Genomic DNA, 18,487 nt, shown 5'->3' on the forward strand with positions numbered 1-18,487 from the left:
TAAAAGAGCAACGCACAGGCTGTATTAGACCATCTACGGCAGAGCGGGAGGGGGTCAAACATGCTGAGTGCTTGTGCTTACCCTTTTCGTCTTGGAGCGCGTTGGCATGTCCTGCGAGTAGTGGGATGGCGCGTCGGAAAGGTAGACTTCTACATCATCAGGCACTTCTTCTAGGAAGTTGGAAGGTACAAGCCCTTTCTGCCCGTTAAGCTCCCCCTAGAAACACAGAGATGAGAAAGAAGAATGACTGACCCTTGTTCCCAGAAACCCACTTCTTGCTTTCGCTAAAGAGATATAGCTCAGAGTAGTGAGTTTATCATGTTTCAAAAGTGGTAGAGCTCGGGACGCCAGTGTTTCCTAACTCCCCTGGTCACAAGAATGACCTTGGCCATGTGCTTGAAGTGCAGGGTCACGCCCATCTCCCCCCGCCAAGTCTCAATTTGGTCTGTGGTGGAGCCGAAGAGTCTGTTCCAGCCAAGAGGCCTGGGTGAGTCTTAGGATCAGCGATGCTTAGAAACACTCCTCGAGAGCATCTCACTTCATAGTTCTCAGCTCTGGCTGACCTCTGAGTCCCTAGGGAACTTGTAAAAATACTATTGCTCAGGTACATTGAGAGAGGGGAGCTGGGGGGTGTGGGGGCAGAGGCAGGATTGAAGGGACAGCCAGTTCCCCCTTGTATGGTTCATCCTATGCTTTACTACAGTCTCACTAAAAGGATCCACACAATAGAGGAAGATGAAACTGTCGATACCTCCTTAGAGGTGATTGCTTCAGTTGATACCTTTCTACTCAGTAACATGCCTATGCATGTGTGGGGAGAGAGCAAATTAGCCAAGATGGCGGGTTCAGGCTCTCTCGCTCCACATAGTGTAAATAGTGACGATGTAACAGCTGAGATCATCTGTGGCACTGCGCACGGGCGTCATGAGGTACTCGCTTGGTCAGGGGCTACTTTGTGCAGTACGCCTGTATGAGCGCCACCTAAAGAAAGCAGGCGCATTACTGGTGCATCACGGCTGTGTCAGCCGTGGGAGGAGAGAGTACAGCGTTGTCTACTGCTACGGCTACTGCGTCAGCCAGGAGAGAATACTGCTGTGGCTGCTGCGTCAGCCAGCAGAGAGGTTGTGTTGTCTTAGGTTATGCTGTGGCTGCTGCGAGAGCCAGGCGAGCATAAACGTGTCTGCAGTTCCTACGGCTCCTCAGGTCGTCTTCCAGCTTTACTACTCACACCTTGTCTACCATGGGTTCATCGAACAGTGCAGACAGTGTGAGCAGCGAGGCAACGGGCACTGTCAGCAGGACCAGCAATACAGCATGTAAGGCCTAGACCAGCTGCGCACCGGACGTATCAAGAGGTTCACGGCCCACATGGCAGTCCCCACCCAGGGCCAACTGCCCCACTGAACCCAAAACCAAGTTCAAAACTGGCCCCAGATAACATGGGAGTCTGTTTCTCTGTTCAATAGGTCTAGGAAATGACAATTTGAAAGTGACAGCTCACAACATCAAAATTAAAAATATGCATCCAAGGACATGACCAACAGAGTGTAAAGCAAACCTACACGATGGGAGAAAATACTTGCAAGTCATTATCTAATAAGAGTTATAAAGGATATATAAAGAAATTCTACAGCTTTACAAAATAATTCACCCAGTTAAAAAGTGGGCAAAGAACCTGAATAGATATTTCTCACAAAAAGACGTACAAAGGGTTAACAAGCACAAAAAAGATGCTCAGCATCACTATTTGTTAGGGAAACAAAAATCAAAACCGCATTAGGATGGCAATACTGGTGTAGATACAGGGAAATCGGAACACTTGCATGCTATTGGTGGGACTGTAAAACGGTACAGCCACTATGGAAAAACAGTATGCTGGGTCCTCAAAAAATTAAAATTACTGTATGATCCAACAATTCCACTTCTGGGTATTTACTTGAATTAAAAGCAGAGTCTTGAAGAGATTCTGGTATGCCTGTATTCACAGCACTCTTCACAATAGCCAGAAGATGGAGTCGCCCTAACTGTGCGCTGGTGGATAAATGGGTAAACAATGTGTGGCTCAGTGCAGTATTATTCAGCCTTAAGGAAGGAAAATCTGAGCTGTGCTACCACGGTGATGAACCTCGAGGATATCACGCTAGGTGAATCGTCAAAAGAAGACTTGGCACTGAATGATTCCACTTCCATGAGGTTCCTGGAGTAGTCAGAGTCATAGACACAGGAGAACGGTGGGTGCTGGGGACAGTGGAGACTTGGTATTTAAAGGGGACAGTGTTAACTTTGCAAGATGAAAAGCGTTCTAGAGGTGGATGGTTGTAATGGTTGTGCAACAATATGAGTGTACTTAACACCAGTGAACTATACACTAATGAGTGATTAAATTGTGTTTTATATGTTTTATCACAATTAAAATGAGTTTTTAAAAAGAGGCAGGTCCAGGTACTGCCCATGTTTTCCTATGCAGTAATCCCTCCTGAGCCCCAAATCCACCTGCCCAGTTCAGCTATCGCCTGCCTTCTGCTTTGACCTTGAAGATTCCAGTCTTCAGGTCTGTTCACAGTCTGTTCACCTGTGACAGCTTCAACCCTTCTTCCGCAGGCTCTCCTGTTAGCTTATTTTTCTCTGTTGGTGTGATTCTAGGACAGCTTTATCTTTTATTGTGCATGTGTCCCTGGTGATTTCTTCCACATCAAAGGTTGCAGACAACGTCAATACACAGACACTGGACTCTCTATACAGTCCAGACCTCCCAGTAACTCTTTTAACAGCCAGCTTTTTTTTCCTCCAGCATCAGAAAATGACTTTCTTTGGGCGAGCACCAGATGGAGTAGTTGGCTCATGATTGAGGACTACGTCCTGTGGAAACACAGCTTTACACACAGACCCCCATCAGTACGGTGCTCACAGCACAGCAGGCACCTGTGTGGCCAGAGATCGATACCCTCCTGCCTGTTCAGGCTTCCAGGCTGAACCCTGCCCTGGGCTCACTGAATGGAGTGTGGGGTACTGTCTCTACAGTGTTCCCTCTCTTTTCTCCTGAGCCTCCCTCATACAGCTCTGTTAAATCATGTGTCAGGAGTGCATATGACACCAATGTCGGATGTGATCACTAGAACATTCCAGGGGCGTCAGTGCTCCTCCATCTTGGAGAGGCTCTGTAGCCTCAAGCTCAGTATTTCATGTTTTCCTCTCAACAGTGTCCTTATTCCTGTTTTACCCGGGGCACCCATCAGCTAAGGCAGAACCTTGAGATCTTCCTGGAAGATGTCCCAACTAACCATCTGAGCCCTCGGTGTCTGTCTGCCTCAGTTACCATTTCAGTTCAGGCCCTTGTTCCTCACCTGGGTCATTCCATAGCTAGTACCCTGGACTCTTGGTGACACGTCACCAAGCCCCCTGGGGCTCCCACTTCCCTTCAACAGTCCATTTGCAGAACCTTTGATTATAACTTTCTCTAAGAGAAACCTAACATTTCTCCCTCTTGCACACCCTTCACACTCAGATCTCCCTCTTTGAGCCTCATTTCTACGTTTGAGGCCAAATACAAACCATCTCAAGACCTTACATTCAAACAGAATTGGATTATGTTAGGCTAAATGGCAGTAAACATTACAACTGCCCCATTTTCTTCATGCACAGTCAGCACGAAGCCCAGTCATGCTTGCATAGTTCTCCTTCTTTGCTGGCTTTAATGCTTTTAGACTGCTACTGTGCAGCCAATTTCCTTCTGACCTATCACAGTACATGACTTAAGAGTCTGGGTATAGAAACACTGCACCGTGCAAGCATCTGGTTAACACGAGCTAAGTAAGGGTGGAAGCATAATAGGGTGCTGGAAGTCTCAAGTGATTGACTTCACTGTGGATGCTATGGATTCTGGAGCGGAAGGACCAGGTGGACAACAGAGGTCCCTCCATCTACTCTCTGTTCATTATGGGATATTTGGAACTGAGGAGAGACTGGGAAGAGATCACAGGAGTATATTTTGGAAAAAGTTAGCTCTTATGAGAGCTTTCAAGATTGCATGCAATGTCAGACAACACAAGTTTGGTGAAGCTTGAGATTTTTGGTATCAAGTTAGATATCCCCAGTTCTCATTTATCAAATAAGAAGTAATTGAAAATAAGTGGACTGGGCAGTCTACTCAGCAAATCAGACCAACAAAATAACACTAAAGCCATTTGGTGGAGATATAAATAAAAAGTGTACATTTCGTATCAATTTAGATCTGATTCCTACTATCATGCAAAATTTAGGTAGGCTAGCCAAGAAAACAAAGAGATAAAACATAACATAGCAATGGAAACATGCAGCTCATAGTAGAAAAATATTTTTAAATAACCAGATAATACTATGTCCAGTTTTGTCTAGATGTTTGAATATCTAAATGAAAGATCTGGCCTTCTAAATATACACAGAGTCTAAAAAAATTGACTCAATAAGAATATAATCATTTAAGCAAATGAAAACTTTTGTACAACCGCATCCTAAAAAAGACAGTGAACCTAAAAGATCTTTTAGACATAATCTTCACATAGTTATAAGACCTAACTGTGTCATTTTAGCTGTCCAGATCATGAAAAATACTGGAAGCTTACCAGTTCATTCACAATTCTAGCACAATCCTGATACCAAAAGCCATATAAGAGATATTCCAAAAACTATATTCCAATATAATTTCTGGAACATAAATATAATTCTGAATAAAATGTTAGCAAATCAAATACAGCTCTTTAAAAATAATTGTAAAAAATAGTGGTATACCATGGTCAATTATTTGCTGAGAAAAAAATAAGCTTACCAAGTGAAAACAGTATACTTAACACTATAAAGACCATCTCTCTATTGATAGTCTAGCCTAACACATAACAGTGTAAAGATTAGTTATATTCCTACTAAAATACATAATGTCAAGGATCCCCTATCCTCACTATTCATAACTGTTCTCAATGATGCAGTAAGACAGGAAGAAGAGATGACTGATAAATATTGAAAAAAGACAAAATGTCTTGACTCAGGGAACCCAAGAGAACCAACTGATGACAGTGGATATAAATGCATCCAGAAGAAAGATCTGTAGGGGAATGTAAACATGCATGCAGGTAAACAGGCACAGAGAGCACACACACACACATAAAATGCGCACATACAGAGACATGCAAATACATGCACATGCCCCCCCCACATTCATGTGTTTGCATGTATGCATATATGCACACACACATGTGTTGCATACATATACACAAAACAGATACAGACATACATATGTATACACACATTTCCAAGATGTTTTCTAAATAACCAGTAAAATATATACCAGAAAAATCATAATAGCAAGACTATAAGAATGAACTGTAAAAGATATATAAGGATGTGTAAGAATAAATTCATGAACAGATGAAAGGAAAAACTTAGAAAAAGTCAGACACACCTATGTTGGAGTTGAAAGACGATGTCATGTTATCTAAAAACTCCCCAGCTTCCTCTAAAAACTAAATGCGCCTCTAAATAAAGTACTATGGCTTTGTTGTGGGGTAGGATCCTAGTGAAGAGATCCCTCCCAAATATGAAAATGAATTATAAAAACACAATAATTGAGAGAATCAAGTAGCATGAGATATGGATATAGTCTAGGTCCTGTGTACCTGGGAGTGTCCTACACATTCTGTGTACTAGGAGTGTGGTACACAGAAGAAGGGTGGGGTTTTTAAACAGTAGGAAAGGATGGATTATTTAATAAGTGTCATGGGGACATTAGTTTCTCTAGTTAGAAATAAAGTTAGACACTTGAGATTTACATGTGAAAATGAAGCTATCGAAGTGAAAAGCCAAGATAAAATGATTATTTCTATCACCTGGAAGGACTTTTAAGCATGCCTCCCAAGGGCTGAAAAACAAAAATTTACGTGAAAATTTTAAACTTCTGCTTCATAAAAGACAACAAAACCACACACAAAAAGGAAAATTTAAAAAGCAGATGATTACCTAGAAAAAGAAATACTTGCAACATAGGGACAAAGTATTGAGACAGGCTTGGACCTGGCACCTGGGACCTTTCGCTGCAGTGTTTGCACCTGGTGAAACATTTCCTCCAGCATCAAAACACAAAGAAGCTAGAAGGAACTAAAACTAACTGCATGCAAGGGGTCAGTTAGGGCAAACTATGGACACCAAGGCACAAAGAGAGCAAAAAACCCAACTGCCACTTCTGAAGAGCCCAGAGTAAAAGCAGAGGTTTGAGAGCAAAAGCAGGGTACCTCGCATGCCCCCTGCACATACCACCACCTAAGGGGTGGGCAAACCACCTAAGCTACCCTTCCGGTCTGACCCATGGACACACCTCTACTCTCAACCCATGTAAGGAACACGCTCGTCCCCCTCATCTGAGAGCAAGCAGGTAAACCTGTCGTTTGTTCTGGCTCCCCGCTGTGCACCAGTGGCCCCAGTAAAGCCTTACCTGAATTTTTTGTCTGACCTCTGATCAATTTCTATTGGTTGGGGAAGGCCAAGAACCCTGGTTGGTAACAGCATGAACAGTCTCACTAAAAACTATTCTCTTAAAAATCAGAAACTGCAGCAGAGGAGCTTTGAAATACCACGTGTGCCTAATGTTGTAAAATCCATTTGACCCCAAGAGAAATCTGCCTTGTCAGGACTTGAGAGTTTCTTGATTAATTTTATTATTAAAAAAAAAAAAAACAGAAAGAGGAGGAAAGTGGGATGCAAGATGATGACCCCACTCCTAAGGCAAGGGACAGCAGTAGGTGTCTGGCTGGGGAGGCACTACTAAGATGACCACCCAACATGCCTGCCTTCTCTTCTTCAGGAATATCAGGAGATCCGCTCCGCTGGCCCAAGGCAGAGCCTGGACTCCCCCATCCCTATCCCAGAGGCGGGGTCCACAGGGCTGTAAGAGGGAGGAGCTTGAGATTCTGTTGAATTTAATTTTGCTTCTTTGTATTTCTTCCTCTCACCTTTTGAAAATGTATTACCTATGCACTAAATGGGGCTTCCAAGGTGGCACTAGTGGTAAAAAACCTGCCTGCCAATACAGGAGACATAAGGGACTCGGGTTCCATCCTTGGATTGGGGAAGATCCCCTGGAGGAGGAAATGGCAATTCACCCAGTATTCTCGCCTGGAGAATCCCATGGACAGAGGAGCCTGGCAGGCTACAGTCCATAGGGCTGCAAAGAGTCGGACACGACTGAAGTGACTTAGCACGCACGCAGGCACTAAGTAATCCAGAAAATTACACTGCTTGGTAAATGTTTGGATAAAAGAAATAGTTAATGTGAGCATGTGACTACCCTTACTTTGTCAACAGCTCGTATGCATTGAAAATGTCCCTTTTAAAGAGAAGTAACAGTGACGATCACAGAACTGCCTTCCCATATTTTATGTGCTCAGCGAGGAGGACAAGCACATTAGCCATCCTTTCTGCAAGCCAGGTAAAGTTCACACACAATTTTAGGGGAAAGAATAGACAAGCAAAAATATGTATATATTTGATGCTTCAAAAACTTACATAATAAAATCCATCTTCATCAATTTCGCCAAAAACAGTAATAATATCTCCTGTGCAAAATGTAAGTTCAGCCTGTAGAGACAGAGTATAAAGTTACTAGTGTTTTCCTAGATATAGAAGTTGCCTTAAAAAAAATCTTCATGATTTCTGGTATGATTTCTCTTTTCTTTCTTATTGTTTTGGTATGAACCTACCCTTTCAGTCAGATAAGGAGGAAGGGCACATATGAGATGAATGAATGCCTGTGTTCCCAGCCTCTTAGAGAGTAAGGACAATTCAAAATGAGGCCAAGTCTCCAACAGAAGGGCTGCCATGCTCCAATTCTCAGCCAGAATTAAGATCATCCCCAGGTTCTGCTGGTGGTGCGTCTTTACAGCTAGTTAAATAGTTAACTTAAAAACCACAGAGCCTTCAGATGCGCCCTGCAGTGTAGGGACCATTGCACAAATATCCTTTAACTGAATATATATAAAAACATTGTATTTAAATGTCATTTAGTAAATGTCTACTACGTGTCACGCTCCAGGTTAGAGGTGGGTGCACTGACTCCAGCAGAGGATACCAGAAAAAAATTGCATTTTTATCTTTAGACATGAAAACAGGGGACTAAAGTTCATTTCTAAGAGCCATTAGGCATCATATATACATTAAGCCAGGCTTCGCAGGTGGCTCTAGTGGTAAAGAACCTGCCTGCCAATACAGGAGACACAGGAAACATGAGTTCAGTCTCTGGGTCTGGAAGATCTCCTGCAGGAGGGCATGGCAACCCACTTCAGTATACTTGCCTGGAGAATCCCATGGACAGAGGAGCCTGGTGGGCTACAGTTCATAGCATTGTGAAGAGTCACACATGACTGAAGTGACTTAGCATGCATGCACACATTCATCAAGCCAATACAGAAATTTGAATCCACCTAAGCTCTGAATCTGAACCACAAACTGGTAACCCATCGGGTACAACAGAAATACCAAGGACCAGGGATTTGTATACATCTTGTCTAGAGCCTGACTTTATTTTGGGGGGCTCCAAAATCACTGCAGATGGTGACTGCAGCCATGAAATTAAAACACGCTTACTCCTTGGAAGGAAAGTTATGACCAACCTAGACAGCATATTGAAAAGTAGAGACATTATTTTGCCAACAAAGGTCTGTCTAGTCAAGGCTATGGTTTTTCCAGTGGTCATGTATGGATGTGAGAGTTGGACTGTGAAGAAAGCTGAGCATCGAAGAATTGATGCTTTTGAACTGTGGTGTTGGAGAAGACTCTTGAGAGTCCCTTGGACTGCAAGGAAATCCAACCAGGGTGTTCTTTGGAAGGAATGATGCTAAAGCTGAAACTCCAGTACTTTGGCCACCTCATGCGAAGAGTTGACTCATTGGAAAAGACTGATGCTAGGAGGGATTGGGGGCAGGAGGAAAGGGGACAACAGAGGATAAGCATCACCTCTGGCTGGATGGCATCACCGACTCGATGGACATGAGGTTGAATGAACTCCGGGAGTTGGTGATGGAAAGGGAGGCCTGGCGTGCTGCAATTCATGGGGTTGCAAAGAGTTGGACATGACTGAGTGGCTGAACTGAACTGAACTGTCTAGAGCCGGACATCCTGGAATGTGAAGTCAAGTGAGCCTTAGGAAGCATCACTACGAACAAAACTAGTGGAGGTGATGGAATTCCAATTGAGCTATTTCAAATCCTGAAAGATGATGCTGTGAAAGTGCTGCATTCAATATGCCAGCAAATTTGGAAAACTCAGCAGTGGCCACAGGACTGGAAAAAGTCAGTTTTCATTCCAATCCCAAAGAAAGGCAATGCCAAAGAATGCTCAAACTACCACACAATTGCACTCATCTCACACGCTAGTAAAGTGATGCTCATAATTCTCCAAGCCAGGCTTCAGCAATACGTGAACCGTGAACTTCCAGATGTTCAAGCTGCTTTTAGAAAAGGCAGAAGAACCAGAGATCAAGTTGCCAACATCCGCTGGATCATCGAAAAAACGAGAGTTCCAGAAAAATTTATATTTCTGCTTTATTGACTATGCCAAAGCCTTTGACTGTGTGGATCACAATAAACTGTGGAAAATTCTGAAAGAGATGGGAATACCAGATCACCTGACCTGCCTCTTGAGAAACCTGAATGCAGGTCAGGAAGCAACAGTTAGAACTGGACATGGAACAACAGACTGGTTCCAAATAGGAAAAGGAATACGTCAAGGCTGTATATTGTCACCCTGCTTATTTAACTTATATACAGAGTATATCATGAAAAATGCTGGGCTGGAGGAAGCACAAGCTGGAATCAAGATTGCTGGGAGAAATATCAATAACCTCAGATACGCAGATGACACCACCCTTATGGCAGAAAGTGAAGAAGAACTAAAGAGTGTCTTGGTGAAAGTGAAAGAGGAAAGTGAAAAGGTGGTTTAAAGCTCAACATTCAGAAAACTAAGATCATGGCATCCAGTCCCATCACTTCATGTCAAATAGATGGGGAAACAGTGGAAACAGTGGCTGGCTTCATTTTTCTGGGCTCCAAAATCACTGCAGATGGTGATTGTAGCCATGAAAAAGATGCTTACTCCTTGGAAGAAAAGTTATGACCAACCTAGATAGCATATTCAAAAGCAGAGACATTACTTTGCCAACAAAGTTCCGTCTAGTCAAGGCTATTGTTTTTCCAATAGTCATGTATGAATGTTAGAGTTGGACTATAAAGAAAGCCGAGCGCCAAAGAATTGATGCTTTTGAACTGTGGTGTTGGAGAAGACTCTTGAGAGTCCCTTGGACTGCAAGGATATGCAACCAGTTAATCCCAAAGGAAATCAGTCCTGAATATGTTCATTGGAAGGACTGATGTTGAAGCTGAAACTCCAATACTTTGGCCACCTGATGCAAGGAACTGACTCACTGGAAAAGACCCTGATGCTGGGAAAGATTGAAGGCAGGAGGAGAAGGGGACAACAGAGGATGAGATGGTTGGATGGCATCACTGACTCTAAGGACATGAGTTTGAGTAAGCTCTTGGAGTTGTGGTGTTGGAGAAGACTCTTGAGAGTCCCTTGGACTGCAAGGAGATCCAACCAGTCCATCCTAAAGAAGATCAGTCCTGGGTGTTCATTGGAAGGACTGATGTTGAAGCTGAAACTCCAACACTTTGGCCACCTGATGCGAAGAGCTGACTCATTTGAAAAGACCCTGATGCTGGGAAAGATTGGGGGCAGGAGGAGAAGGGGACGACAGAGGATGAGATGGTTGAATGGCATCACCGACTCAATAAATGGGTTTGGGTGGACTCTGGGAGTTGGTGATGGACAGGGAGGCCTGGCGTGCTGCAGTTCATGGGGTCGCAGAGTCAGACACAACTGAGTGACTGAACTGAAGTGAACTGAACTGTCTAAAAAAACAGCTCCAAAGAGTGGAAATCTAATCCTTCTGAAGGCAAATGCTTGTCAGTTTTCACAGTGGTCCTAGGATAACAAGCCTATGTGCACAGAGAACATCCAGCTTTTCTGCTCGATTTTCCTTGAGTGTGTGTGTGTGGTGGGCTGGGGGGGCGGTCATTGGCCACATGTCAGAGGTTTTGCTTCCTCTCTCCAGGATGACCCATCACCGCAGCTATGGGTCATAGGGTGCTGGCCCAGGGAAACCCTATGACAGTGGCTGCCAGCGCCCTGAGTGTCACCAGGTTTGAGACCTCTCTCCTGCCCTCCTGGCTCTCTCCCTCCTGGTTGAGTAGCCCCTCCCATGTAGGTTCCAGGGGAAGGAGGGAGTGGGTGCTGTGGGCAGAGGTACCTCGACATCGATGTTGGGCGAGCTCTCCCTCGGGTCATAGTCGTACAGGGCCACCATCCTTCGTGTCGACACCGAGTGCTGTCTGCCGCTTCTTCTGTTTCTCTCTGTTCACATTACAAGGACACCATCATGAAGTGGTTTCAAAGCCAGTGGCATTCCCTCTCCCTTGACTCGGCTGGTGGAGCCAGGTCACATGCGGCCAGTGTGGCTGAGATGACTGCTGGGCTCTAGTGCTGGCCAAGCCGGGGAAGCGCCCAGGCTCCCTGCACTCACACTGAAGTCCAGTCTAGCCCTACTCCTTTCTCTCTGTGTACAGGAACAGGGGAGACTTAGAGCAGGGAATTCGCTGCAATAGTCAATCTAAAGGGCTTGGAGTGGCACGAGGTGCGTGTGAGGGGGGCGGGGGCAAGTTGTGACCCAACTCAGAGGAACCCCATAAACACCAGGTCAAAAACGCTGCCCATGTGGCTGCTATGAAAATGATTCTCACTCAGATTCTCGCTCAGACCGGAGGCACAGCCACCAGTTTGTCATCAGAAGCAAGAGTCTCTAGAAAGGGTACCCTCTCTACCCATCTCAGAGGTTCCTTCTCCTCTGTCTCCTCTAGTGCCCTCACTGTACTTTTAACAGCTGTCCCTGAAATGATGCCACTTGAGGAGAAGGCTCTAGGGGAGGTCCCCTCCTGCTGCCTGGCTGTGATCTGCCCTAGGTGGAGCCCTGGGCTCTATATCAGCATAAGAGGGGAGGAAAGAGGAAAACCCCACACAGAGCATCTGCAAAAACTCCGAAAACAGCCATTTGTAAGAAGGGCCAATGAAGAACCATGGGATCTGGCCCAAATCGTCAAACTCCCTGGCAAACCTCCGTTGTTGGGTTCCTAAACGACATTTCTCCTGGAGAAAGTTGGCATTGAGGCCTTTCTCCCAAGCACAGCCATCTTTTGCCTAAGATTGATTTTTGGAATTCAACGCACAGAAATGAAAACTCCTAAAGACAAATGTTTTGAAAGCATCTAAAGTGAATTAAGCAGTTTTTCAGGGGTCTGCGGCAGGCATAGGGCTCGTCGTGTGCATGTGCAAAATTCAACCCTCAGCTCCTGGTCAAGAATCACTGCTTTTATTTGAAATAAGCAAGCACACCTTTGCAGGACCTGCATGTATGTTTCCTGGATCAAATTACAGTGGTAACCAGAGGTTAATTACAGTGTTGCTAAACTGCTAATTTCACAGGGGAACCCTATGTCAGTGGCATTAAGGCTACACATGTACTGTATTGAGGTGTAATTTACATACAATATGACTCAGTCTAGTGTTCATTCACTTTAGTGAGTTTTGCTAAACTCTATGGTCACATAACCCCCACAACCATCAAGATATTGAACAGTTATGTCACCATCCCCCAAATTCCTTCTTGCCCATTTGTCACCTCCAACCGAGGTAACCACTGATCTGCTTTCTATCCCAATAGTTCTGCCTGTTTTAGAATATTGTTTAAATGGCATCTCACGGATGTAGCTTTTGGGGACTGGCTTCTTTCCTTTGGACAGTGCATCTGAGATTCAGTCACGTTATTGCATGGATCAATAATTTGTTCTGCTCTTATTGGTGAGTAGTATCCCATTGTATTGATGTACCATAGTTCCTTTATCCATTTACCAGCCAGGAAACATGAGTTCTTTCTGGTTATTGGTAATTTTTAAAATTTATTTTTGGTTCTGCTGGGACTTTGTTGCTGCGTGCAGGCTTTCTCTAGTTGAGGCGGGTGGGGGCTGCTCTTTGCAGTGCAAGGGCTTCTCCTTGGGGTGGCTTTTCTTGTTTTGGAGCATGGGCTCTCAGGTGCATGGGCTCAGTAGTTCAGGTGCACAGGCTTAGCTGCCCTGTGACACGTGGGATCTTAGTTCCTGGACCAGAGATCAAATCCATGTCCCCTGTACTGGCAGGCAGATTCTTAACCACTGGATCGCTGGGGAAGTCCCACTCAGAAATATTTAATTTTGATGACATCTGACACAATTTTTCCCCATCTATTTCCCATGAAGTGAAAGGGAAATAGATGGGGAAACAGTGGAAACAGTGTCAGACTTTATTTTTGGGGCTCCAAAATCACTGCAGATGGTGACTGCAGCCATGAAATTAAAAGACGCTTACTCCTTGGAAGAAAAGTTATGACCAACCTAGATAGCATATTCAAAAGCAGAGACAGTACTTTGCCGACTAAGGTCCGTCTAGTCAAGGCTATGGTTTTTCCTGTGGTCACGTATGGATGTGAGAGTTGGACTGTGAAGAAAGCTGAGCGCCGAAGAATTGATGCTTTTGAACTGTGGTGTTGGAGAAGACTCTTGAGAGTCCCTTGGACTGCAAGGAGATCCAACCAGTCCATTCTGAAGGAGATCAGCCCTGGGATTTCTTTGGAGGGAATGATGCTGAAGCTGAAACTCCAGTACTTTTGGCCACCTCATGTGAAGAGTTGACTCACTGGAAAACACTCTGATGCTGGGAGGGATTGGGGACAGGAGGAGAAGGGGACGACAGGATGAGATGCCTGGATATCATCACTGACTCGATGGACGTGAGTCTGAGTGAACTCCGGGAGTTGGTGATGGACAGGGAAGCCTGGCGTGCTGCACTTCATGGGGTTGCAAAGAGTCGGACACGACTGAGTGACTGAACTGAACTGAACACAATTTTTAAAATATATAGAAACAATTGTTGCCGGATCATTACAGAGTTTTTCTGCTTTGTTTTCTTCTATAAGTTTTATAGTCTTCATTTTTATATTAAAGACAGTGTCCATCTTGAGTTAAGTTTTTCACTACAGTGAGAATATGGCTTGAGATTCACTTTTTGCCTGTGGGACTACTTTTCTCAATTGAATTGCATTTTTACCTCTGTCAAAAATCAGTTGATCGTGGATATGTTGATCAGTTTGGGGGGGGGGGCGTTCTATCCAGTTCCTCTATGTGACTGTCCTTTCTCCAATACCACATGGTCTTAATCAGTTTGCCTTTATAGTGAGTCTTAAAATCAAGTTACATGAGTCTTTCACATTTTTCTTTTAAAAACTGTTTCAGTGATTTTTAGTTTCTCTGACTTTCATATACATGAAAGATTTAGCTTATTGATTCTATATAATGCCTTGCACGGACCTTGACTGCTGTTCTGATGACTGTATAGGTCGGTTTGGGGATATCTGACATCTTAATATCTTAGCAATATTAAGTCTATGAACATTCCGTCTCTATTTACTCAGGGATTCTTTGATTTCTTTCATCAGTGTTTTAACATTTTCAACATACGGATACTGCATGTATTTTGTTAGACTTAACCATATTTTATATCTTCGTTGTGTTATTGTACACAGTATTACTTTTTCAATTTAAATCTCAAATTTTTCATTGCTAACCTATGGAAATGCAATTGCTTTTGTATCCATTGACCTTACTAGTCTCACTTGTATTCTAGGAAATGTATTTATAGATTCTCTGAGATTTCCAAAGTAGGTTTCCATGTGATCTTTCCATTCTGTGTACCATTGCTCCCTGGCTCTCCTTGTACTGCACATTCTAGCATGCAGCTGGAAAGGAGAGATGAACGTGGACATTGTAGCCTTACTCCTGGTCTCAGGATGAAAACTTCCCGTCTTTCACCATGAGAAATATTGCCTCAACATAAAAGGGCAAGCGGGTATCTCAGCTTGGTTCCCTCAACTAGTCTAGGGACTACTGAATAAAAAGACATTTAATCCAAGTGATCATGTAAATCAAGTTTCTTTTTTTTAGCAGACTGTTCCTAAACTCTCTGGGTCTGTGGTGCACGAGCCCATTCCCTCTTTGAAGAGGCACTGTCGACTTCAGGAAAGGGGGCAGCAATGCAAGGGAATGCATGGTGTGAAGGCTCAGAGAGCTGTGGTCTCGGGGATTTAATCTGGGCAGTTTATTCATATGAAACCTCGACTATTAGACATGGATCTTGACTTGAGACAATGAACTCATTAATACCAAAAAAGCTGAGATATTTGATTTTGTGTTTGTCCGTAAAATCATGCATATTACTTGAGCCACTGAACTTTGTCTGGAGTGTGATTTAGAAGTGAATCCAGCGGAGGCAGTGGGGTGGACTGGGAGCTTGGGATTAGCAGATGCAAACAATTACATATGGGCTTCCCTGGTGGCTCGGTGGTAAGGGATCCACCTGCCAATCCAGGAGACACAGGTTTGATCCCTGGGTTAAGAAGATGCCCTGGAGGAAGAAATGGCAACCCATTCCAGGATTCTTGCCTGGAAAGACCCATGGACAGAGGAGAGCCTGGCGGGCTACAATCCATGGGGTCACAAACGAGTCAGACATGACTGAGCACGCACGCAATGCACAGCAAACTATTACATATAGGACAGGTAAATAGCAAGGTCCTACTGTATAGCACAGGCAACTATATTCAACATCCTGTAATAAACATAATGGAAGAGAATATAAAAAAGCATGTATACATGTGTATAATTGATTCACTTTGCTATACAGAAGAGAGTGGCACAACATTGTACATCAACTATAAGCCAATAAAAATAAATTTAGAGAAAGGTTAAACAATAAAAAAGTGAATGTAATGTTTTAAAGTATTAAAACTTTAAATATGAATGCCATGAGTCTTTCTGTCTACAGTTACTTAGAAAAAGTAGAGGCCTTTTGAATGAGTAGATTTTCCTTGCACGTGGAAAAATTAAAGATCATAAATGTAATGTTGCTGAAAACAGTTTTACTGTTTGCTCAGTGGTTCTAGATAAACAAAAGAATTTAGTATCCAAATTAAAGGGTAAAAATCTTTTATGTCTTTGGATAAGCAGAATTCACCTGAAGAATGGAAAGCATACGACTACCCAATCATCCTTTGAAATTTATCATAGATAGTCAACGTGCAAAGTAGTACCAGTGTCCTGGTGGTCCAGTGTCTAAGACTGCGCTCCCGAAGCATGGGGCCCAGGTTCAGTCCCTGGAGGGCAAAGTAGATCCCACAGGCTGCAACTAAAGATCCCACATGCTACAATGAAGACATGGAGCAGCCAAGTAAATAAATATTAAAACAAACAAAATATACCCAAAGTATATTACTACTATCAGTCCATTCATGCTGAGATAACAAAGTGCCATAGACTGGGGGCTGAGACAACAAACATTCATTTCTCACAGTCCTGGGGTGGGGGAAGTCCAAGATCAAGGTGCTGGCTGACTTGGTGTCTGGTGAAGACCTGCTTCCTTCCTTCCTGGTTCACAGATGACGTCCTGCTCTTTGTGTCCTCACGTGATGGAAGGGGGAAGGGGCTCTCTGGGGTCTCTTTTATAAGGGCGCTAACCCCATCCATAAGGGCTCCACCCTCATGACCAGATCACTCCCAAAGGCCCTACCTCCTAATAAACCATCACACTGCAGACTAAAGTTTCACCAAATGAATTTTAGGGGGACACAAGCATTTCATCCACAACAACCCAAAATGTTTACTTTCGAAACGTGACAGACTCTTAGTAAGCAAGGCCATACTTCATCGTTCATGAGAAGATCAGCTGTGTGTTCATAAATATTTAGATGCCTGTATGTCTGTATCTCGGGACGATTAAAACCTTGGTTTACAGAATGGGTTTTGCCCAAGAAAATCTGATGGTTAACACTCAGATTTTGGGGACTTCCCTGGTGGTCCAGTGTTTAGGACTCTGCACTTTCAATGCATGGGGCACAGGTTCAGTCCCTGCTCTGGGAACTAACATCTCACATGCCTGGTGTGGCCAAAAAATAAAATGGTTAAGTGACAAGGATTTACTGTGTAGCACAGTGAACTATATGAAATATCTTTTAAAAAAACCCAAAGCATTCATTCCTCTGATCAGCATTGCCTCCTGCCGAGTTGGTGGGTTGTTTTTTTTTTTTCGGTAGTTTAAAAAATATATATTTTTTTAATTTTTGGCTTGATCATCGCAGTGATCTGGGGCTACTCTCTAGTTGCAGGACTCAGGCATCTCATTGCAATGGCTTGTCTTGTTGTGAAGCACGGGCTCTAGGGGCATGGGCGTCAGTAGTTGTGGCTTCTGGACTCCAGAACACAGGCTCAATAGTTGTGGTACGTGAGCTCAGTTGCTCCAAGGCATGTGGGGTCTTCCCAGTAGAGGGGTGGAACCTGTGTCCCCTGAATTGGCAGGTGGACTCTCCACCACTGAGCCACCAGGGAAGCCCTGGGCTGGTGTTTTGTGCTACAAAACCCTGGAGAAGACAGGCGCCACCTGGCCTGCAGGTTCACAGGTGAGCAGGGCGTGGCCTCTTACCTATTTTCTCCACAGGTGTGTTCAGAGGGAGGAAGCCTTGTCTGAGAAGCTGGTCCATCATCTCTTCATCATCTGCCTGGATTTCAGAGACCATGTTACAGGGAATAAGGCCAAGCCGGGCACAGGTTTCCCCGCGGTAGAATCCATCAGCGTCTTTGTCACCATACACCTGGAGTCATGGGAAGAAGGCAAGGTGTTGGGGTGGCTGGTTCAGAAATAGATCAGCTCTGTTCACCTAGAGTCACAGTTAGTCAGACACTGACTTGAAGAACACGGAAAATCGCTGCTTGTGGGCATAAGCGTGTACACATAGCCCTCACCCTAAAAATCTAAGAACCTGTTTCTCCTCCAGGGTTTGGATAGCCTCTGGAGCTCCCATTGACCAGGGGGCTGCCAGGCGAGGCCAGGGCTCTGCTAGCTGAGTGCATGTATGTGAACGCACACATGTTAAACACCCACCATACACACACACATGCAGGTGCAGTGTAACAAATGATTCCTCCGTAAGGAGACAGCGCCACTGTCTGGCATTCTGGAAGTGAAAAACCTCAACTCACAAAGGGATTCTGTGCATACTATTCTGTGGGGTAAGCATCACCATCCTTTAGAGTCCGTTTTAGTTAGCGACCTCTTTCAAAGGTTATTGTCAGTGCCCTTTCAGAAATTTGCAAACTTAGGCCCTTTCCCCTCTCCTAGGGAGCATCCCTTGTCTTCCTTCTGACTCCAGACTCAGGCTACTCCTCTACTACTGATAGGAGGCTGAATGTCAAATACAAGAGAAAGTAGCCTGTCGTTTTGAGGTGTTAGGGTTAGGGTCACCGAGAACTGGTTTTGTGGAAGACAGTATTTCCCT

General features: G+C 44.2%; 1 protein-coding gene across 3 annotated transcripts in view; it reads right to left on the reverse strand.

The window, feature by feature from the left end:
* Positions 1-18,487, reverse strand: part of RIMBP2 (RIMS binding protein 2) — a 126,831-nt gene that overhangs the window by 3,452 nt on the left and 104,892 nt on the right. For all 3 annotated transcript variants that reach the window (XM_018061416.1, XM_018061414.1, XM_018061415.1), the window contains exons 16-19: positions 17,635-17,803; positions 11,327-11,430; positions 7,531-7,602; positions 82-216 (exon numbers count right to left, since the gene is read on the reverse strand). In XM_018061416.1, coding sequence (XP_017916905.1) covers positions 82-216; positions 7,531-7,602; positions 11,327-11,430; positions 17,635-17,803 — 480 coding nt within the window. The remainder of the gene's footprint in view (positions 1-81; positions 217-7,530; positions 7,603-11,326; positions 11,431-17,634; positions 17,804-18,487) is intronic.

The sequence above is a fragment of the Capra hircus genome, chromosome 17, assembly GCF_001704415.2.
Source record: "Capra hircus breed San Clemente chromosome 17, ASM170441v1, whole genome shotgun sequence".
Lineage (NCBI taxonomy): Eukaryota > Metazoa > Chordata > Mammalia > Artiodactyla > Bovidae > Capra > Capra hircus.